This window comes from Quercus lobata, chromosome 3 (assembly GCF_001633185.2).
Source record: "Quercus lobata isolate SW786 chromosome 3, ValleyOak3.0 Primary Assembly, whole genome shotgun sequence".
NCBI classification, from domain to species: Eukaryota; Viridiplantae; Streptophyta; class Magnoliopsida; order Fagales; family Fagaceae; genus Quercus; species Quercus lobata.
Window position 1 is genome coordinate 26615316 of NC_044906.1, and position 24324 is coordinate 26639639.

General features: G+C 33.7%; 2 protein-coding genes across 2 annotated transcripts; both read left to right on the plus strand.

Annotated features, from left to right (window-relative positions):
- Positions 1-13344: 13344 nt before the first annotated feature.
- On the plus strand, positions 13345-16627 carry LOC115979219 (chitinase-like protein 2). Its single transcript, XM_031101199.1, has 3 exons — positions 13345-13941; positions 15169-15328; positions 15807-16627. The coding sequence occupies exons 2-3, from the start codon at positions 15228-15230 to the stop codon at positions 16219-16221; spliced, it is 516 nt and encodes a 171-aa protein (XP_030957059.1). The 5' UTR covers positions 13345-13941; positions 15169-15227; the 3' UTR covers positions 16222-16627.
- LOC115980653 (chitinase-like protein 2) lies at positions 13572-13952 on the plus strand. The gene has a single exon (XM_031102887.1). The coding sequence runs from the start codon at positions 13572-13574 to the stop codon at positions 13950-13952; it is 381 nt and encodes a 126-aa protein (XP_030958747.1).
- Positions 16628-24324: the final 7697 nt, after the last annotated feature.

A 24324-nucleotide genomic window follows, 5' to 3' on the forward strand; every position in this document is an offset into this window, starting at 1 on the left:
GAAAAGTATATCCAATAGGCAATAATCCAATCCAAGTATTGGCTGTAAAATATTGGCAAGCAATATTTTAGAGTTGATTAAAATTTGTGGCCCAAGTTAGTGTAAATTAGGCCAGCGGCCCAGAAAGGCTCCAAATTAGAACTTTTGCTCGACCAAAACAGGGAAAATAAGGCCCTTTTGGGATTTTTTTTTAAAGAAGTAATTTTTTTAATTTGTGGTAAATTACATTTTAAATACCATAATTTAAGTTTAGTTTCAAATTAAACACTGTACTATTAGAAATTTCTAATTTCAGCCATTAAAAAAAAATGCAATAAAAGCATAAATTCATTATGCATGATGCTATGATTTATTTGTCCTATTCTAAAAAGTTCCAGATATTATAAGACCATGTTTTATCATCTTCAATAGCATGGAGATGGTGCCTTGGCGCCACGCCACCCCCCCCCCCCCCCCCCCCTCTCTCTTATTTCGGGAGAACTAAAGATACATAAGAGATGATCATATTTACTACGTGTCCACGCCTTATTCCCTTATCCTTTACCCATTAACAGTTTATTTATTCTGAGGATAAACGGCATAATTTCATTAATAAACTTAATAAACAAAAGCTAGGTTAAAATTATGGTTAATGTTAGAATTATTATGGTTAAATAATTAAATTTACAATTTCCAATAGGTTAAGCTTTTGAACAATCTGTATTTTATTATGGTATCAAAGAAGAAGATCTTAAGTTTGATCTCTATTTTTGCTCTACCTCATGATACCAGATTTGTAAGGGGCAACCTAAACTTAATTGATATGATAAATGGAAATAGGTTGGATGAATATATTTTTTATTTTCTGGTTTTATGAGATAAGAAAAACATTCAATAATTTAAAGAATAGTTAAGCTCACCACAAAAGTAAACCTAGAGGGATACAGATAACACCACCCAAATGAATTTAACTAAGGATACATAATTATTTTGGCTCACCATTCTATGGGATACAAATTAACACCACCCAAGAGATATAGAAACTGATACTCGCCGCCCAAAGGAATCCACCCAAGGGAATCCATCCAAGGGTTAAGAGATAATTTAGAGGGAATCCATCTTCTGGAAAACAAAAGATTTTTTTAATTCTAAAAATACACTCTGAATTTTACTTGATTCAGCCAAAGGGTTAAATAGAGCTTGGAACAGCCCCCCAAGCATAGGGAAACAAAAAAATAATAAATACATTCACTTAACTTGACCAAAGTCAGATATGACTCTTAGGAACTTAGAAACACAATAAAGTATTTGTCTGCTTAGGAGAAAGAAAACATAAAGTCTGATTCATCCTGGGAGACACTAAATAAAGACAATTTGACTTAATTAATAATAAAAATGTTTTATAATAATGGGTTGTTATTATGATCTTCAAGGAAAGCTTTTGGGCATGGATTGACATTAGGTTGGGCTTGATAGATCTTGGGACACTCTAGTGTCATACTCCCCTACTTGAAAAGGACTTGCCCCCAAGTCCACTTGGTCTTCTTGATCTTCATACTAAGGAGAAAGATCAGATACATTGAAGGTTGCTGAAACACTATAATCTTTAGGCAGATCAATCTTGTAAACATTTTCATCAATCCGTTGCAACACCTTTAAAGGTCCATCAGCTCTAGGTTTCAACTTAGGCAATCTTTTGGAGGGAAACCTTTCCCTCCTAAGATGAATCCAAACCAAGTCACCTTCCTTGAAAGTTGCTGGTTTTTTATGCTTATTTGCTTGCTTGCAATTTTCTCATTCTGCTTCCCAATCTTATTTTGGACTTGTTCATGCAATTTCTTTATTTCCTTTGCCCTTTCTTCAACATCACCACTGAAATTCTTAGTAACAGGAAGTGGTGTCAATTCAAGTGGTCCAGTAGGATTAAGGCCATAAACTACTTCAAAATGACTATGACTAGTAGTTTGGCTAGTGGATCGATTATAAGCAAACTCGGCTTAGGCCAAAAGAAGTTCGCACTGTCTAATGTTCTTCCCCACAAAGCTTCTTAAAAGATTTCCCAAACTTAAATTCACAACTTGAATTTGTCCATCTGTTTGTGGATGGTAAGAAGAGCTGAATTGCAGTGTAGTTCCAAGCTTTCTCCAAAGAGTACTCCAAAAATGACTTACAAACTTCGAATCACTATTAGAAGTGATAGTTTTTTGAACACCATGAAGCTTGACTATTTCTTTGAAATACAAATCAACAATAGAAGATGCATCTGCAATTTTGTTACAAGGAACAAAGTGAGTCATCTTTGAAAATCGATCAACCACCACCATAATAGAATCCTTGTTTCTTTGAGTTCAAGGCAAACCCAAAACAAATTCTGCTAAACATGATTTAACAATTCTTGTTAAACATTATGTTTAACAAGAATTGTTATTTAGTCAAATTCATCAAAAAAAGTCTAAGCTAACATCTTCCCATGGAGCCTTGGGAACTGGTAATGGTGTGTGCAACTTGGTGTTTTGACTGTGACTTTTAGCAATTTGGCAAGTTCTACAACTTCTCATAAAAGACATTACATCATGAGTCAACTTGGGCCAATAGAATTTTTCTTGCACAAGAGCTAGAGTTTTATCTCTTCCAAAGTGTCTAGCAAGACCTCCCCTATGAGCTTCTTGAATAATTGCTCATCGTAAAGAACATTGAGGGATGCACAGTTTGTTGTCTTTGAATAGAAAACTTTCTTGTTTCAAGAAATGATTAATAGAACCCTTGGAACAATCTTTCCACACATCACCAAAGTCTGGATCATCATTATACAGTTCCTTGAGAACTTCAAAACCTAACACCTACACCTCCATAGTGTTTAGCAAAGAACGTCTTCTACTCAAGGCATCTGCCACTTGATTTAGCTTTCCAGACTTGTGTTTGATAGAAAAAGAATAGGGTTGAAGAAATTCAACCGATCTAGCATGTCGACTGTTGAGTTTCTGCTGACTATTCAAATACTTCAAAACTTCATGATCATAATGAAGTAGAAACTCATTTGGAAGGAGATAATCACTTCAATGATCCAAGGCATGAATAATGGCATTGAATTATTTATCATAAGTAGAATATTTTTTCTTGCATTCATTCAGTTTCTCACTAAAGAAAGCAATAGGCTTACCCTCTTGGCTGAGCACAGTACCAATTCCCACAACTAAAGCGTCACAATCAACTTTTAACATTTTGTTGAAATCTAGAAGTATCAGAATTGGAGCTTCTGCCACCTTCTTCTTGAGCAGCTCAAAACTCTTTTGGGCTTCTTCATTCCACTGAAACTTTTCTCCCTTTAAACATTCAATAACAAGAGCAATACATGAAGTTTTTGATAAAATGCCGATAAAAAGAAGCAAGCTCATGAAAACATCTAACATCATGGAGAGACTTTGGCATGGGCCAACTGAGTATAGCCTCAATTTTTCTTGGATCCATCTTGATTCAATCACCTGAAACAACATAGCCTAAGAACACAAGGCTGTCAGTTAGGAAATGACACTTCTTAAGATTTGCATAAAGCTTTTGCTCTCAAAGAGTTCAAAACACCTCATGAAGATGCTTTATATGCTTCTGCTAAGACTTACTATGCACTAAAATGTTATCAAAATACACAACAACAAAGTGACCAATGAATGACTTAAAGACATGATTCATTAAGCGCATAAAAGTACTAGAAGCATTAGAGAGTCCAAAGGGCATTACCATCCACTCATACAACCCTTCTCTAGTTTTGGAAGCTATTTTCCATTCATCACCTAGCCTCATCTGAATCTGATGATAATCGCTGCATAGATGATCAATCTTTGAGAAAACCATAGCTCCATAAAGCTGGTCAAGAAGATCATTTAACCGCAGAATGGGAAAGCGGTATTGAATGATAATCTTGTTTACGGCTCTACTGTTAATACACATATGCCATGAGCTATCCTTTTTGGGAACAAGGAGGGCTAGAACAACACAAGGACTCATACTCTCTCTTACAAGGCCTTTTGCTATCAACTCTTCAACCTGCCACTGGCTTTTCATGCTCTTTTGGATTCATTCTATAAGTTGGTTTGTTAGGAAAAATAGAACTAAGCATAAGATCAATGCAGTGCTACGTCAAGGAAAGGGAAAAGAAAAAGGAAGAGGTAACGTGCCCACTGCCTAGGAAAGCACAAAAAAGGGAAAAAAAAAAAAAAAAAAGAGAGAGAAAGGAATTGGATGAATTGTCCATGTGTAAGTGCATATGGACATTTTTATCCATTGAGCAGCCTCATTTTCTCCCTTCAAATTTCTCTCCATTTTGAGGAAAAAAGTTTTTGGTGGGCTCAGGGTGAAAATACTCGAGTTCCACCATTTATTTTCCTTCCTCCTCATCCAACCAAACACATTTCAAAAAAGTTTTTCTTCTCATTTTCTTTCCAAAGTTTTTCATCCACCCTATTTTACCTCCAAACAAACACACCCTTAATACTACAATAGTACAATAGTGTAGTCAGGTGAGGAGATAGAAATTTTGGTTTGGTGTTAGGTGGGGGAGGAATATCATATTGATGCATCAATAATGAGATATCTAAAACACAAATACACACATGTTATTAAAAATAATAAGTTTTTAAAAGAGTTTATCATCTTTATAAACTTTGATAAGTGTACACAAATTTTTTATTTTGGTATAGATATATATGGGAAAAAATCACCAAAATTTTATTTGTGTGTGTAGTGTGTACTATCACTCTTAACATTAAATCTCATCTATTTAAGATTTTCATTTAACATTTCAAGTATTGACTAACAATTAGAAATTTAACCAAAAAAAAAATTAGTCTCAAATAATAATTATTTCTCCAAGATAAATTATTATTATTTTTTATTGTTAAAAACTCATCACTTGAACTCAACACCCATAACTCACCTAATAAGAGCATTTACATTGGTAGTGCTAAAATGCTCTTTTAGCACCCAAAACACACAAAAAAGAAGAAGAAGAAGCTACATTAATGGTGGTAAACCTATAATTACAGTGAATTGCTAGAGATAATAGATCATTGTAGTTACAAGTGATAAAAAAAAAACCTATTATTTTATTTGTGTCTCTCTCTTTTCTTAATAAAAATTTTTATTTCTCCCTCTTCTCTCTTTTTTCTCTCTCGCCAAACGCCTCCCTCTTCTCCCTCTCAACTAAAACCAACCCTTTCCCTTTCTTTTTCTTTGATCTTCTAAAGGTACAAGGACGCACTAAAACTAAAAGTTGAAATATTGGGTTTGTGATTTAGTTATGATTTTGGTGGTTGGGGGTTGCGGTTGTGGGTGATGCTGATGGTGGCAGTCGTTGTTGTGGCTGTGGTGATGGTTGAGAGGCTGGTGGTTTAGTGGGTTTTATGGTTAGTGGGTTGTGGTGCTGGTGTTATTTTTTATTTATTTTGGTGGTTGTGGGTGTGGGTTTGCTAAGTTGAGAAGAAAGATGTTCGAGTTTGTTGGTTGTTCTTGCTTCGGAGAAGAGAGAGAAAGAGACATAGAGGAAGAATAAAAAAAGAACAAAGAAAGAATATTTAAATTAAGTGGTAAAAAAATAGAACTTTTGATGTTGGGTATATTGTAAAGTGAGTTGTTAAAATAGATAAAATAACTTTTTGAGTTACTAAAAGCTAGATTATTAGCACCACCAACGAGAATGCTAGGATAAAGCTAAAATGAAAGAATTGTTGTAAATGTATGAAGTTGCAAGGGTTTGTGATGTTACTTTCATAAAGGGATGAAGTTATATTCTTTAATGCATGGCGTTGCATTCTTAAGAGTTCTCTCCATCTGATTCTTAACATGTATATATATGTGAGCTAATTACAAAGGAAGATACACTTGTATTCAAGATAGATAATAATTTATGTGGATGGCTACTTAAAGAATAAAGTTTATATACTATCTTCTCTATGCATTTCTTTATCTTCTTAATATTCATTTTAATTTATAACATGTTATTAGCACGAGGTTCTACCCAATTTTGATAAGGAAGTTGTACTTATATTGTTCTCCAAACATCAAAGATTATTTGTGTAGTTCGCTCAACTCATTGTAAGTTTTCTTTCTAAGAATTAATAATTATCCTATTTGTCATCACATTATTTTATGCTTAAAATTTTTAGTGTTTACTTAATGGATTATAATCTTATTGGTTTCTTGCTAAATATAAGATTATTTTTATTTTTATCTTAAGCATATTAAATTTATATGTAACACATGTCTATTAATTTTGGATATAAATTAATAAACTAATTATGTATCAAGGATCCTTGATGAGATCCATGTTGATATTATAAATCTTGGAGATATTATTATGGATGGCAACCATGAATCCTAGTAGGATCATGTATAAACAATGATTTTTATTCAAAATCATCTCCATGAAAAGTGAGTACTTTATAATAAAATATCCCATAAATTTGTGGGAGAAATACAAATTCCAAAAGAACTTGATCTTTGTAAAAGCTCAATATGATGTGCACTTGAAGTTGCAATAATCCAAAAGTGCAAGTGATTTATAATTTGACAATTTAAAATTAGCCCATAATTAAATTATGTTACCATGCCTCAAATGTGCTTTTACAACAACAATTTTGAGAGCATAAGTTAAAAAAAGTATTATGAACTAATAGTCTTCTAGTAGCTGAACAAGACAATGAGCTTTTGCTATTAAAAAAAAACCCATCAATCTCACCCAATCAATTATACCTAATTCCCTGAAGCGAATGAAACCTTGTTTGAAAAACATGGAGGAAATAATGATCGTGGGTGTGAATGTGGACGTGGTTGGAACAACCAATATAGAGAGTGCAGTAATCATAATTCTTCAAAAAGGAATAACACACCTTACCATTAGAAGAATAAAAATGGAAAAGTTTTATAGATTAAACCATCAAAAGGCGATGAAAATAAGTGTCATAGGTGTGGTATGGAAGGCCATTGGTCACGTACTTGTCGTACTCCTAAACATTTGGTAGATTTGTACCAAGCCTCCATAATAGAAAAGGGAAAGGAATTGAAATGAACTTTGTTGATTATAATGATTTTGAAGATCCTATGAATTATCTTGATCTTCCAAATGGAATTGATATGACTCACCTTGATGTCTCTAATTTCTTTAAGGATGATGGAAAAATTGGTAATTTGATTGATGATGGAAATGTCCATACCAATTAATTTTTTTTTTTCCTATATTATCGCATTATAATAAGTATTTTTATTTTGACATGTTTTATTTACATTTAAAGTAATAAAATTTAATTTATGTTTTGCATAGATAAAGTGGCATGGGTCTTACGAGTAAAAATTAATTCCAAGATGACTACTAAAGTATTTTGTCTAGCAGACAGTGCAACAACTCATATGATTCTTAAAGATAAGAAATATTTTCAAAATTTAATATTATGCAAAGCCAATGTCAATACCATATCAGGTTCATTGAACTTAATTAAAGGCTTTGGAAGAGAGATTATTATGTTGCCAAATGGCACAAAACTTTGTATTGACAATGCTTTGTATTCTTCTAAATTTAGAAGAAATTTACTTAGCTTTAAGGATATATGTTATAATGGTTATCATATTGAAACTAATAACGAAGGCAATGAAGAATTTCTTTATACTACTTCAATAATATCGGGCCAGAAGCTCATATTAGAAAAACTGCTTATTTTCTCTTATTGGTTATATTATATTACAATCAGAATAGTTGAAACAAATATTGCAATACACCAGAAGTGTTCGGACCTAAAAGTTTTTATGCTTTGGCATAATCGTCTTGGACATCTAGGATCAATAATGTGTCGAATTATTGAAAACTCTCACGGACATCCTTTAAAGTACCAGAAAATTCTTTTACCTAGTGATTATCCAAGTAGTGCATGTTCTCAAGGTAAATTAATTACCAAACCATCACATTCAAAGATTGTTGTTGAATGTCATCTTTCTTAGAAAGAATTCAAGATGATATATATGTGGACTTATACACCCACCTTGTGGTCTATTTAAGTATTTTATGATTTTAATTGATGCATCAACTAGGTGGTCACATGTGTGTCTACTTTCTACTAGAAATGTTGCATTTGCTAGGTTTCTTATTCAAATAATTAGGTTACGAGCACAATTTCCTAATTATCCAATTAGGAAAATTTGTTTAGATAATGTTGGTGAATTCACACCTCAAGCTTTTGATGACTATTGCATGTCAATTGGAATTGATGTTGAACATCCTGTTGCCCATACACATACTCAAAATAGTTTAGCTGAATCACTTATTAAGAGACTTCAAATTATTGCTCGACTTTTGCTTATGAAATCAAAATTACTAGTTTCTGCTTGGGGTCATGCTGTTTTACATGTTACATCATTAGTTCGCATTAGACCAACTGCTTATCACAAATTCTCACCATTGCAACTTGTACTTGGCCAACAACCAAATATTTTTCATTTGCGCATATTTGGTTGTGCTGTATATGTACCTATTGTACCCCCACAATGCACTAAGATGGGTCCTCAACGTAGACTTGGAATTTATATAGATTTTGATTCCTCATCTATCATTAGATATCTTGAACCTCTAACTGGTGATGTTTTTAAGGCACATTTTGAGGATTGTCATTTTAATGAAACAATCTTCCCACCATTAGGGGGAGAAAAGTCGTTGTTTAAATCACAGTGTGAGATTACTTGGAATGTTTCGACGTTATCTCATCTTAATCTTCATATAAATCATCTAACTAAAAGTTCAAAGGATTATTCATTTGCAAGGAATTGCAAATCAATTACCAGATGTATTCATCGATAATAAGAAAATAGTAAAATCTCACATTCTAGCTACTAATTCTCTAGCATGGATTGAAGTTCCAGTAGGACAATCAGTTAATACAATAGCAAATGAATCAAAGCCACACCTGAAGCGTGGAAGACCGCCAGTGTTAAAGATAAAATTCCTTGGAAGAGAAAAGTATAAGAAAAATAAGTCGCAAGCACTAAAGAGGCTATACCCAGGAAATAGGTCACAAAATAATTAATCTATCCAAAATTTATGAATAAAAATCTCCTGAAAATGAACCTTCAGATGAGTTATTCCTTGAAGAGGACCAGGTACCTAAAAATAACAAGATCTTGATACATTATGTGTATACAGGCGAAATATAGGATAGAAATAAAATTGTTATCAACAACATATTTTCATATAAAGTTGCCCTTGATATTACTAGAAGTAATGATAATGAATATGAATTACAAACAGTCGATGAATGCCGACATATAATTGATTGGCCAATGTGGAAAGAGGCTATTCAAGCAGAATTAAATTCACTAATTAAACGTGAAGTTTTTGGGCCTGTAGTTTGAACGCTTGAAGGTGTAATGCCTGTTGGATACAAATGGGTATTTGTGCGTAAACGAAATGAGAAAAATGAAATTATAAGGTACAAAGCGCGATCTATAGCATAATGTTTCTCGCAGAGACTTGGTATTGATTATGAAGAAACATTTGCTACCATAATGGACACAATTACATTCAGATTTTTGATTAGCTTGGTAGCAAAAAAAAAATTTGGATATACGATTAATGGATGCTGTTACAACATATCTGTATGGATCATTAGATAATAATATCTACATGAAAATCCTAGAAGGATATAAAATGCCTGAAACATATAATCCTATATCTCGAAGTATGTATTCTATCAAGCTACAAAGATCCTTATATGGTTTAAAGCAATTCGGACGCATGTGGTATAATTGCCTCAGTGAATATATTTTGAAAGAAGGATTTGAGAATAATCCAATTTGTCCATGCGTTTTTATCAAAAAAATTAGAATCTGGATTTACTATCGTTGCAGTATATGTTGATGATTTAAATCTTGTGGGGACTCCAGAAGAGTTAACAAAAACAACAAATTGTTTAAAGAATGAATTTGAGATAAAAGATCTTGGTAAGACAAAATTTTGCCTTGGCTTGCAAATTTAACATCTTCCAAATGGAATTCTTGTTCATCAATCAACGTACACAGAAAAAGTCCTAAAACATTTTTACATGGATAAAGCTCATCCTTTGAGCACTCCAATGGTGGGTCGGTTACTTGATGTCTAGAAAGATCCTTTTTGACCGCAAGAAGATGATGAAGAAACTCTTGGTCTTAAAGTACCATATCTTAGTCCAATTGGTGCTTTGGTGTATCCTGCAAATTACATAAGACCTGATATAGCATTTGCAGTTAACTTACTAGCAAGGTATAGTTCTGCACCAACTTGAAGACATTGGAATGGAATTAAGTATATATTACGTTATCTTCGTGGGACAACTGATTTGGGATTATTTTATCCAAATGGATCAAATCCATATTTAGTTGGACATGCTGATGCAGGTTACCTTTCTGATCCACACAGGCCGATCACAAACAGGATATTTATTTACTTATGGAAATATTGCTGTTTCATAAAGATCTATTAAGCAAACAATTTCTGCTACTTCCTCAAATCATGTAGAGATTATTGCAATTCATGAGGCGAGTCGTGAATGTGTTTGGTTGAGATCAGTAATTCAACATATTCGTGAGAACTGTGGATTATCAACAATAAAAAATAGTCCAATGATATTATACGAAGATAATGTTACTTGTATCACTCAAATTAAAGGAGGCTAGCTGGTTAATTCCTTTTTGTGGGGAGGGTGGATTTCTTACTTTTTGTGAGACAAACTCTTAATTTTGGTGTCAAATTTTGTGGAGAGGGTGGACCATGGCCCCCCCCCAAAAGCCCATGTTTAGTTTTGTCGCATATAGTCTAATGGAGAGTACAATAATACTAGATTAAATTGTAATTTACACCCTCAAAATTTGAAGTGAATTTGATTTTACCTCTTAAAGTTTCAAAATTCAAATATATATTCTTAACTTTATATATCATTTTGTAAGGTTGAATTTATTCAATCATGTATTGGCTTTATTCCGTACCAAATTTGCTTGTATTTTAGCAATTAGATACCCTGTATTTATGTGGGAATTATGTAAGGGTTGTGTGTGAGAGAGTGTGAAGAAAACTAAAGATGTGTGCAATCAAAGAAGTCTCACGACTGGATCTTGCGACTAACTCGCGATTGGCAAGTCGTCAAAGTGGCACACGTGTGAAGCATGTAGGGAACTGAAGGGTCACGACAGCTAGAGCACTATAGGACAAAATGTACAGTCTGGCCAGGCAGTTAACTTGCGACTCAAACTCACAACTTGTTCCACTCGCAAGGCTGAGTCGCCAGAATACCCTATTTGGATGAAACCTGACCTCACATACACTACTATAAATACCCTTATAACCACAAAATGTAGAGAGCTTCTAGAGAGAATTTTGAGAGAGAAACCCTAGAGAAAAACAAGATTGATCCATCCACAATCTTCATAAATTGATTCTCTAAATTCCTCTACTCTCACCCTTTCCATTGACATATCCTTGAGAGATACATTTTGTCAAATCCTTATCTCACTATACCTACATCAATGAAGAGGTTTTTTGGTGCTTGGGAAGTAGTTCGGAGATGACCAATTTACTTGGTTGATGTAATGGGCTTATTGCGGGAGCTGGGAAGCTAAAGAAGACAAGGTTAGGCGTAACCCTGTTGGAACAAGAAGCTTGGAGGGTTTAGGTGCATTAAGTAGATTAGGCTTGGAGGGTCTTCTACTATTCATGTATCCCAACTTTATTCTTTAGTGGATCATTTGACCACTTAGAGGGCGGCAGAGAGGTTTTTTGCCGAGGTCTTTAGTTTCCTCTTCGATAACACGTGCCAGTGTTATTTTTGTATTGGCATCGCTCTTCCCTTACTCTTTACCTTTTAATTACTGTTGTGTTTGTGATTAATTATGGTTTAGAGTGTTTTACCTATGTGGTTATAGCTTATATACATCATTCCGCACATATATTGTTTGTGTATAAGCTTGTGTTGGTATTGTTAAAATTGAGGGTCTAAACATTTATTAGTGTTTTACACACTAATTGAACTTTCACATTTGGATTTAAATTATTCTGTTCCTGCATTGTGATGAGATGTTTATTAAATGCTACTTGAATTCAAAATAATATAGTTTTATAAATCTAAATTTCGAAACTTTAAAGGGCAAAATAAAAAAATAATTTCAAATTTTAAGAGTGTAAATTATAATTTAGTTGGCATTTAATGGAAACCTCATCATGTCACATTAACAAAAGGACTTAAATTGAAACAATTCGTAATGTTAGTAGTATGAATCTAAAATTTAAAATTTTAGAATACAAAATCAAAAAATTTCCGAACCGTAAGTGTACAAATTGCAATTTAGTCATAATTGAACCCAGTAATATGCTTATAGGCATCGAATTGTTCACATAATCCATATATATATATATATATATATATATATTTTAACCTTTGTATGATAGACTCAAGTGACGTGAGTGCTAACGAGTAAGTGCATGCGAGAGAGTGTGAAATTTTCTACGAATATTTTGATATATGTATCATAATTGGTTCAAAAATTAAATAAACTAAGAACAAACTTTAGCATTTACGTGTTTCTTGTCCCTTAAAGTAAGAACCAAGGAAGAAAAAAGAAAGCAAAAGCTCGGCAAGTGGAGGCGAGGGACCCGCCAAGTCTACAAATTAATTTGTTAAATCTAAGAGTTCATTGAATGAGTTTTAATGTTTTTATTTCCTTCCTTCATGTACATTAAAAAAAATGATTCTAATTAAATTGTCAAAAACTAAAATAGATTTGCTTTTTAGAATCAAAAACAAAAAGAGATTTGGTATCCGTTTGGTTTCGGCATTTATTGCATTTCAGCGTTTGCGTTTTGGACATGGGATCCACGCTACAGTTGCATGTAGTAAATGCGTCTTTCCTTTTTTTTTTTTTTTTAGCCATTAACGTTGACTTTTCCTGTGAACAGTGCACCCATGTATTGTTCATGGGTTCTACAAACTTCACTTTTCAGCAACTTTTTCATTAAAAATGGGTCCTACAATACTATTCACATATTTAAAAATTATTTTGCTACAGTGTTTTCAGTTTCAGCAAAAATAAGCTCAATCCAAACGGACCCTAGGTATACGAATTTTTTTTGAGAGATTAGGTACACTTATTAGTGGTTAAGTTAAAATTTAGGACCGTTTGATACGTGTGTTTAAACAATAATTTTCAGTTCTTTTGAAAATACGTGTGGGTAAAAAAATATGTAATATTGTTTAAAAATTGAAAACATATGTTTAATTATTTGTGATGACTTTGCACTTGACTATCTTACCCATTTAGAGGCCAATAATGCTGCTTATCCCTTTTGCAAAAGGGATAAGCAGCATTATTGGCTTCTCTATTGACACAAACCACCTCGAAATGATCAGACCTTGATAGGATTTCTCAAGCATCATCAGCACCAAAATTCAGTTACCTCAACTGTGTTGCTGTAGATTGGTTCTTTAAGGCTTCCATACAGTTCTTATATAGAGTCTCCTTCTTTAGTGAAGGTGCAAACCTCTCTCGATTCTCCAGTCTCCACCACCCTTGTTTACTTATTACAAGCAAAAATGGCTTACAATTGGTCTGTACTACTCTTGACAACGGCTTTGATATTATTAGTACTGCTTGTGAATTGTGAGGAGTCTTTTGTGAAGCCATCATACGAAACAGATGCGTGTCCCTTCTGTAGAAGGCGTGTCAGCACATGCTGTGGCGGGGCTATTTCTAACTACTTCCGGAGCTCACAGTTTGAGAGCATTTTCTCAAACCGTAACTCACTTGAGGTTGATGCCCATGAAGTGGGCTTCTGGGACTACCAGTCCTTTATCACTGCCTCTGCTGATTACCAGCCTTATGGCTTTGGTACCACCTACCGGAAACTCTTGGGAATGAAGGAACTTGCAGCTTTTCTGGCCCATGTTGCCACCAAAACGTCCTGTGAGTTATAACAATACTGCCGACACACTCAATTTCACAACTTGTTAAAGATTGACAGTAAGTAGTGAGTGAAAAAAAAAAGTCTATGTAAAAAGTGGTAGGCAGTAGGCAGAACTAGTCATCACTCAGAGTCGTCTACTTCAGTATGATGTGAAACTGGATGCAGGGACGGAACTAGGATTCGAAGTCGAGGGGCAAATATAATTTTCTTGAGAGGGGCAAATATAATTTTTCATGGACTTATTTTCTAAAATCTTAAATATATACCTATTATTTAATATTTTAAAATTTTTTGGAGGGGGGCCACAACCCCCTCTGCTTGTATATGATTCCGTCCCTAATTGGATGTGTTGTTAGATTTATTGTATGAGATAAGAGTTTCTCCTTTGTCAAAATATACGTTTGATGACTTATTTTGTGTCTGGGTTTGAGTTCATAGGCTTTAAATTGTGAGATAGGAGTTTCTGTTTTGTCCAATATATGTTTGATGACTTATTTTGTGTCTGGGTTTGAGTTTATAGGCTTTACATGGTGACTGTTTACTTTGGATTTCTTCAAGTAGAATAAATCTTAAAAAATATGATAAATGTTTTTTTTTAATCCCTCTCTAATTAAATTTAATAGTTTAATATATAGTTACTTAAGATAATTAAGGTTAACATTAAGAGTTTTTAATACTGAAATACGAATAAAATCTTATTGAAATGAGCATCATAATTGATAATTTGATAATAATAAAAAAAGCACTTTCAGTTTGAAATATCCAAACCAAGCAAACTTTAATTTGAGGAAGTTGTGTTCAAAAAGGTGGGCAAGTTTTAATTCTTTCTTGGCGTTTACTTAATTAATCTGTTAAGAATTGATACTACAAGAGGTATAATTTGGGCTTATTACGTGTTAATTTGATGAAAAGATTAACAATATATACTGTTTATGGCTGAGTTGGGATGAGAATTATGATTCAAGTCAACTCTTAATTTAGTTGTTGATTCTGTTATTTTCAAATAAAGAGAAATAAGCATTAGGCTTAAACTGAATCTACTGACTGATAGTGTTTTAAGTAGATTCTTTTCTCCTAAGGAAAAAAAAGGGCTTGAGATTAAATGAATTTTTTGGAATACAACGTATGATGATATGGCCTTTTATAATTTTGTATATGAGTTATAATCAATGACCCTTTGCTCACTCAATCTCTATGCAATGTAAATGTGGATGATATTTTTTTAGGTGGATCTAAAGTGGACACCAGGGAACCATTAGCTTGTGGTTTATGCTAAAACAAGGAAATGAATTCCAGCTCGTATTATTGTGATGAGCACTACAAAAACACCTATCCATGCACTCCTGGAGTTGCATACTATGGCCGGGGTGCTCTACCTATCTATTGGTATTTACTTATTTAATTCTGATTAGCAATGATCAATATATCCTTTACATCTTTGCATATCAACTTATTTAATCTCATTGGCGATGATCAATACATCCTTTAAATCTTTGCATTCGAATTATTTTCACATCTTCAATTTTGTCCTAAGTTAAAACTACTTTGGAAGTTGTATTTATATTTGTTAAAGAAACATTAAAACAAAATCCATTTCTATCACAATTCAAATAATTACCTCAGCCATGCATTCTTCATCCGAAATCGGTAACAGATTGATAAAAGCATATGCAACCAAATATTTGGTAAAACTGGATATGGGCATTTCGTTAGTTAAAAGGCGTAAACATTTTTGTCTACAAAACCCCAAGACTTGTATGTACGTGTCTTTCGTTTCCAATCCTTGAAGAATCTGTTGTAAGTTAATTCATAGTTACATATATACCACAATCCAAACAATTTTCTATCTTGGTGATTTCAACAGGAATTACAATTATGGAGAAGCCGGTAGGGCCTTGAAGGTGGATTTGTTGAACCATCCTGAATATATTGAACAAAATGCTACCTTGGCCTTCAAAGTTGCAATTTGGAGGTGGATGACACCAGTGAAGAAGCATCAACCTTCAGCACATGATGTTTTTATTGGTCACTGGAAACCCACTAAGAATGATACTTTGGCCAAGCGGGTTCCTGGTTTTGGCACTACCATGAATGTGCTTTATGGAGATCTTGTTTGCGGCCAAGATGATAACGAGTTCATGAACAACATCATCTCCCATTACTTATATTACCTTGATCTTATGGGTGTTGGCCAAGAAGAAGCTGGGCCTCATGAATTGCTTAGTTGTTCTCAACAGGTTTCTTTCAATCCATCCTCTTCCTCCTCCTTGAACGGTTGAACCTACACGTATTTTGTTGATAGATAGCCCCTTCTTTCTTGAGCTAATCCTTTTGTAAGTTAAAGCATTAACTTTGCCTGTCAAACTGTCTTCCTTGGTATGAAGCTATAGAATCTATCAAACTGTCTTCTTTCGTATTAAATTACAAAAGGAACGGTTCAAACGTGAAGGTGGGAATAGGATATAAAATCTATCAACTGTCTTCCATATATCGTATGAAGCTAAACTAGTTTGGAGATCTACAGTTGTGTTGACTTTGCCTGTCTCTTGCTAATGTTGTGTAATTTTTGAGATATATTTTTGTTTTCAGTCTTGGAATATTGCATATGAATGCATGAACCATTGTATGGTTGTGAACTTGTAATTATTCAATATGCATTTGGTTGTGAAATCTTGGAATATTATATATTTCAAGCAATCCCTCTGATCCCCCACTTCATCGCTTATTTTGGTCTAATATTAAGAGAAAAGAAAAAAGAAAAAAAATGAAATAATGCTATTATTGGAGCTCTTACATGCCCCCAATTGGCAAAAGAAATCTTCAAGATTTCTATGGAATGCTAATTAACGGGTTTATTCATTGTTGGAAAGGTATTAAAAAGGGAAAAAAGAAAACAACAAGAGAAAGGTCCTTGAAGGCTTAGGGAATTTTCTTCGTGAAGATTTTCAAAACTTTCTGACTGAGATGAGATTTTTATTTAGTGTAAGTATTTTTTTTGTTTTGTATTTCTCTAATTCCTATTTTTTAAAACCTTAGAAACTGATTTACTTTCGTATTGGCCCATCGAATAATTAGAATCCCTACTTCCCCTTAGAGAAGAGTTATTGGTGGTAAACTGTGAATTCCATATGTGAATGTGACTGAAATATACCAGTTGACGTTGACCATCACTCCCCAAGTCCACTCTGGCACAGAAGCACATATTGGTCTTTCTCTGTGTCTCTCTCTGTTTTAATTACGGTTTCCCTTTTATTCTAGTGAAATATAGGGCCTTTTGTTTATTAATTTATTTAATTGAAACGAAAATTGGATTAAAAATATTTAGAATAATGCTAAGGACACCCCTCTTCACGAGAAAGTACACCATGTTTCAGTAATACCAACTCAATATTTGTTTTGGTATTTCTTACTTAATAAATGAGTGACACATGTTTCAAAAAACCACATCAGACTACTCTAATAAATGATTAATTTATCTTCCTGATAGTATAGAAGATTGTGATTAATTTATTGGAGTAATATGATGTAGTTTTTTGAAATATGTGTCACTTATTTATTAGGTAAGAAATATCAAAACAGAAGCTGAGTTGATATTACCGAAACATGATATGCTTTCTCCCTCTTCACACCTAAATTTATGTCTTGCTTAAGAGTAGTCAACTTGTGATTGGTGCGTAAGTTGATACAATATGCTTAAGTATCAATGATGAACTCTTGTAGAAATACTGAAATCCAATTATGAATTGACACTTAAGTAGACTGTGAATTTGTGTGTGAAAAGGAATGTGTTTTAAGCGAACTGAAAGCTTTATAATCATATAAAACCATATATCAAACAATAACTACATGGTCACTTAAATAATATCTTTAGGTGTTTTAACATCATTTTCTTTGAACAATATTTTTTATTTTTTTTTAAGGGAAAGAGCAAAAGTTTTCACTCATGAATTTGTAATGCACCCGAAACTAGAATCCACTAGGCATGTGTTTAAAGTTTAAACACTTAAACCTTTCCTCTTGTAATGTGTTGAATAAAAAAAAAAAAAAAAAAAAAAATCTTAACCTCAAAAATTTTACTACGGAACCCTGTAGTTTGGATGGTACTTCTGTCTCCCTCAAATGGGGAGAAGACAGGTTTGATCCATGGGGTCATAAAAATTTTTATGTCCATGATAGGGTCAATTTTTATTTTTATTTCATATTTAAAAAGAATTATTAAATTATAAAGTTAAATAATTATAGGTTTACATTGTTCACATTTGTTTAGTCTACCATATAAGATTTAAATTGCAAGTACAATGTAAACTAAGAATTTTTCCATAAGGTTAATCAATGAATGAACTGAATTTGTTAAACAAGGTTTTAGGGTGTAGTTACTCAAAACAAACATGGTTAGGATTTTGAGGCCCCAGTCGGGTTAGATTAGGCCTGTGACCTAGCATAACACCGAATTAAACCTCTGCCCCAGTGAAGAATAAAGAAAGACCGCTTGGGTTTTTTTTCTTGCAAAAATTAAATAGTTAATTTAAATTATTTTCTTTTTGGTGTGCGCATAAAATTAATTAAAGTCTAGAATGCAGAATTCACGTGTTGCTTGCTTCTAACTCTATTCCTTCTCAAGTAAAAGATTTTGCAGTGGCGAACCACTTTAGGACGGGAGGGACCCGTGAATTAAGTCTCTGGTCCATTGCTAATACTTGTTAGTTGTTCTTACTCCTCTACATCATCCAACTATCAATATTAATATTTGAATACTAATTTATGGCCAAAATCTATAAATGGACCTCTTGTAGATATAGAATATTCAAATTTACTTAATAAAAAGAATTTTTTTTTTTTTAAAATTCAAAAGGTGATGTCTTTATTGATAAGATAAAAAGTATAAAAAGATAAAAACAGATTAGGTATGGACTAAATAGTGACTAAATTAAATCAATAATTTATGACTTGCAATTTGACTATCTTTCAAAAGGTGATGTCTTCATTGATAAGATAAAAAGTATAAAAAGATAAAAACAGATTAGGTATGGACTAAATAGTGACTAAATTAAATCAATAATTTATGACTTGCAATTTGACTATCTTTCCATTTCCTTCTCCCAGCAGCCAGCACAGTACGTACTCAGTTTATTATAAACAGCTACTTCTTCTTACAGCCCCTTAATAAGTGAAGGTACAGACTTTTCTCCAGTCTTTACTATTGTTAATCAATGTTACATGCAAAATTAATGGAGTATAAATTTAAATGGTGTGTACTCTTAACAATATTGGCATCTATGTTAGTGCTTGTCAATTGTGATGAGTATTCTGTGAAGCCATCGTTTGTGGGGGCATCTGGAACTATATTTGGGCGCAAGTACTGTCCTAGATGCGGCAAGTATCTGCCTAATTATAACCAGGGCCGGCTGAATGATAGAGCAAGAGATGCGGTCGCCTAAGACTCCAAGTAAAAAAAAGGCTCTCAAATTTTAACTAATAGGGTTATTTATAATCAATAAATAAAATAATATTTTTTTACTAGATGAAAAAAAATAAAAAATTGAGAAAAATGCAACGTTCACAATATTTTTCATAACACTTTTACAACTAATGCTAAGTAGTAGGTTGTTACAGCCTGTTATTGATGGCAAAAAAATAATTATTGTGATATTTTCAAATAGAAAACAAAAAGAAACTTAAACCTAAGATTTGTTGTAAAAAAATATTGTGAATGTTGCACTTCTAAAAAAAAAAAAAGAATAATAATAAGAGTTTAGTTAGCAAACTTTTACTAGTTCTCATCTAAGTCTACCACTAACACCACTCTTTTACTTACCATTATCAATTTACCATATCAACAAGTATGAAAAATTTTGTCAAATTTTTTGTCTATAAAATTTCTAAAAAAAGAAAAAATTCTACATAGTTCATGTTAATTAGTAGTAATTGTTGAGGACAAATTTTGCACACCACATGGCTTCATTTCATTGGCGACCCGCATCACGTCAACAATATCATGGATTTTGGGAAAATCTCTTCTAAAACCCAAAAGAGCTCATATTTATACAAAAAGGGGGTCAAAGCCCATGGTTTAAGCTCATAACACATCATCTCATTTTTTGGCTCATGATCCAAACTCATGAGTTTCATCGGGGGAATTTTGGGAGTCGTGGTTTGGAGGGCCAAGAAGTATGTTCAGTAAAGTTCCAGTGGTTTAAAGTTGATAAAGGAAAGCATGTTGCTCGGCGTGTCTTCCCCAATTCCCTAAACTCTGACGGGTCAGTGTGCAATAGGTAACATTTGGGTAAGCTTCTCATATCACATAACACTTAAAATAATAAAACTTTCCATGCTCTTTACATAAAAATTAATGTCCATCATATAATATAAGTTTTAAAATATAATTATATCATTCCATATTAGTTATATTATTATTTTCATATAAATCAATTCCAAGCACATGGCTAAATATATATTAATATCTCATATCTAGTATTAAAATGCTCTCCTTACTCTCCAAGATTTGGTTAAAATACAAAAAGACAATAATTACATTTCTAAAACTTTATCAAATATCAACCAATTAGTCTATTACTTACCAAAATTATATATAGACTAAACATATAATTTTTCCAAGAGAGGAAACTTAGTTGAAAACACCAAAAACGGTTCCAGCGAGAGCTGTAATAACTTCTGCACAAGCTGTAACAGCTTCAGCGGAAGCTGCAACAGCTTCTGCAGAAGTTGAATCGGCTTCAATGGAAGCTGCAAATAGCTTCTATAGAAACTGTGACAGCCCAGCAGAAGCTGCAGAAGCTCCAGCAGGTTGACACATGTCCTAAAATGATGTCATTCGCTCATTAATGCCCAATCCCAGCAGCTGTGGTACCAGAAACAAGAGGATCTCATAAAGATTATCTTACTATCTTTAGCCAAATCTTGAATTTAATGCCAAGTATTGTCCTCCAAGCAAAAGATGTTATCAGCCAGCTGTGACAACTGTGACAGTAGTTCCAACACCATTAAGTTTCTAGCTTTCTTCTTTTGGTTAAAAACAAAATCCCTCTAATGAAATCACTTATCTTATCAAAGACTTTTCCTTATTTGCTAATTTTCCCTTCAACTAAGTTCTGATCTAGTTACATAACTTGGCTCTATATAAAAAGGACCAAGCTACACACTAAAAGGGGGGAAACTGATCCATCCCTCTCTCACCCCATTATTTTGAAACTTCATCTTGCTGCCATATCTCTAAAAGATCTTCATATCTTTCTTCATCTTACTTACAAAATCCCTCTTCATAGATAACAACACAAAACACATATTTCAACACCATTATCCATTACCCATATTTCCCACCCTCCATTATTCTGAAATATCATCGTCTTGCTACCCAAAAACACATCTCTATCTCATTCTTCATTTCTCATACAAAATCTCCTTTCTTAGAAAGCAACATAACCCATGACATAACACAAAAACCACTCCAACAGAAACTATAATCTCATCTATTTACTATATTTAACCTTCATATCATCTATCTCACACTTTCATATATTTTACAAACACATTCCTTACAAAAGACCCATACATACTCCCTATGTATCTTTAAATTCCATGTCTTACAAAGTATACATATACAAGATCCATGTCCAACAAATTAAGTATCTACATATAGTTCCTATACACATTACAAACATCATATCTCACAATACATATATATTTTCTTACCATTTCTACACATCTCAAAACATATCAAAATACTCTTCTAAGAACACATCACAAAAGCCCTCTCTCATGGGAGGCATATGAACATCAATACTAAGACATTTCTCTTAAAAGACACAAAGACTTCATATTAAAATCTTTCACATTGAAGACATACATTTCTAATACTTAAAGTTTTTCTTATAAAAGACAATATCACTCATACTTGACTAAAAACTAAAAGAGCTGAAAGTTCAAAAACGTGTATAAACACCTTTGAACGTTTAGATCCCCAAATTACAACTTAACCAATTCAAGCAATATGTCAAACAACTAGTGTGCGGAAACTTAACATACGCTATAATATGAAATTGGTAAAAACTATCTAAGCCAAAACAAATCACAATCTACAGCAGATAACAAAAAGGCAAAGATAGAGAGGAAGGAAGATGCAAACACAAAGACAACACGCGATGTGTTATTGAAGAGGAAACCGAAGCCCTCGGCGTAAAACCTCTCCGCCGCCCTCCAAGCGGTAAACAATCCACTAGAAAATACAGTTGGGATACATGGACAGCAATAGACCCTCTAAGCCTAATCTACCCAGTGCACCTAAGCCCTCCAAGCTTCTTACTCCAACGAGGTTGCGCCGAACCTTTTTCTTTTCTAGCTTCCCGGATTCCGCTACTAGACCGTAGCATCAACCAATGAAGATTGGTTCCTTCCTAACTGCTTCCCAGAAATCCAAACAGCTGTCTCACAGTGATGATGATGGTGAGAACCAGGTTTGGTATAACGCCTCTCAAGGATTTGACAATGGAGAGGAAGAGAGTTGAGGAATTTGAAGAGATTCTAATGTATAGATTGTGGGTGAATCAATCTTGTTTTTCTTTAGGGTTTATCTCTCAAAATTCTCTCTGGAAGCTCTCTTACAATCGTGGGTAAAAGGGGTATTTATACTGGAGTGGGAGAGGAATGTGAAACGTCAGGTTTTACAAAACAAGGGTGGCTCGCAGCTTGACCTCGCGGCTTGACTAAGTCGCGAGATCCAGTCGCGAGATAACCGTATGGCCAGTTGTCCTGTTTTGTCTTGTAGTGCTCCAGCTTGCATGACTGTTCACCTTCCAGCATGCTTGGCACGTGTGCTACGTCTAGCGGCTTGCAGCCGCGAGTCACCTGCGAGGCCTAGCCGCGAGTCTCTGTTTTCTTGCACACTCTTGAGCAATCTTCACTCTATCTCACTCACTACCCTTACATCAAACCCACCTAAATACAGGGTTACTAAATGCTGAATTACAAGCAAATTTGACACGGAATAAAGCCAATTAGATGGTTGAATAAATTCAACCTTACAAGAGCATTACATGGGGAAAATCATTTAAGTGCATGATTAAGGGGACAAACTTAACCAACTGATGCACATGGCTGGACATGCTCTATCTCCTTCCAGTTGCATCCATTTTCCCCTTTCAAATATGAAGGTTGCTGAAATGTTAAGTCCATTGATGTGATACGGTTGGAGCTGCAAAACATGAAGATAAGTCATCATATTTTTGTCTTCAAATTTATATTATTAAGTATATTTTATTCATCATCATTATACCACTCGACTAATGTCATTATGCTGCTAGACTCCTTTTCTCGTGTTGCTGAAATGTTAAGGCCCACTGATATTATACGGCTGGAACTACAAAATACGAAGAACATGAAGGTTATCAACCCATTAATGCTAAACGGCTAGAGCCACAAATCATATAAAGAATGAAGTGCTGCTACACAGCTAGGGTCAGAAACATAATAGATAAGTCAATGTTTTCTCCATCTTTGAAATTACATTATTAAGCATATGGTAATTCATTATTATTTTACCATTGGATGAAAGTTATTATAATATCATCTCACTATTTAATGAACATGATCTCGCTAATACTTCATTAATGAACATACATATTAATAAATCGATCTACCATCATCACACATATATTATTTGGACATGAATCACCCTTGAACACATATTTTTTGGAAATGAACTACCATTGGACATATATCATTTGGGCATGGACCATTGCTAGACATACCTTATTATGTTGAACATGAACCATGAACCGCAACTAGACATGGACTATTGGACTCATTCCATTGGTGGACATTAGACATCTAATTAAACACTTTCTAATATTGGACATCACTTAATAAACATAATAATAACGTATCAACTCACCATTTAATCAAAGTTATCATGCTAAGCATATTATTTATTTATTTCAACCATTATCATGATTCTAAGACTTTGGGTTTTATCTATTTAGTAGGCTTAAAAATATATCGGAAGCGATTGGTCTATGTGGCCCAATGTCGAGTTTCGAGTTGACCTTCCCAAAACAAATCCGGGCCTAGTAAAGTCACACCTCCAAAGGCATGTGGCTACGCGTAAAAAACCGCCCCCAATAGTAATTTTGCATCTAAAACATGATAATCAATTTTCGTCTTAGGCTCCCAAATACATCAAGCCGTCCCTGATTATAACCCCTGATGCTGTGAACCAAACGCATGTTGTGTCAAGGGGGCCGTTTCTGACTACTTCCAAAATGAATAGTTTGAGAAGATGTTCTCAAACCGTAACTCGCTTAAGGCCCATGCAAAGGGCTTCTAGGACTACCACTCTTTTACCACTACCTCTGCTCTCTTCTAGCCCT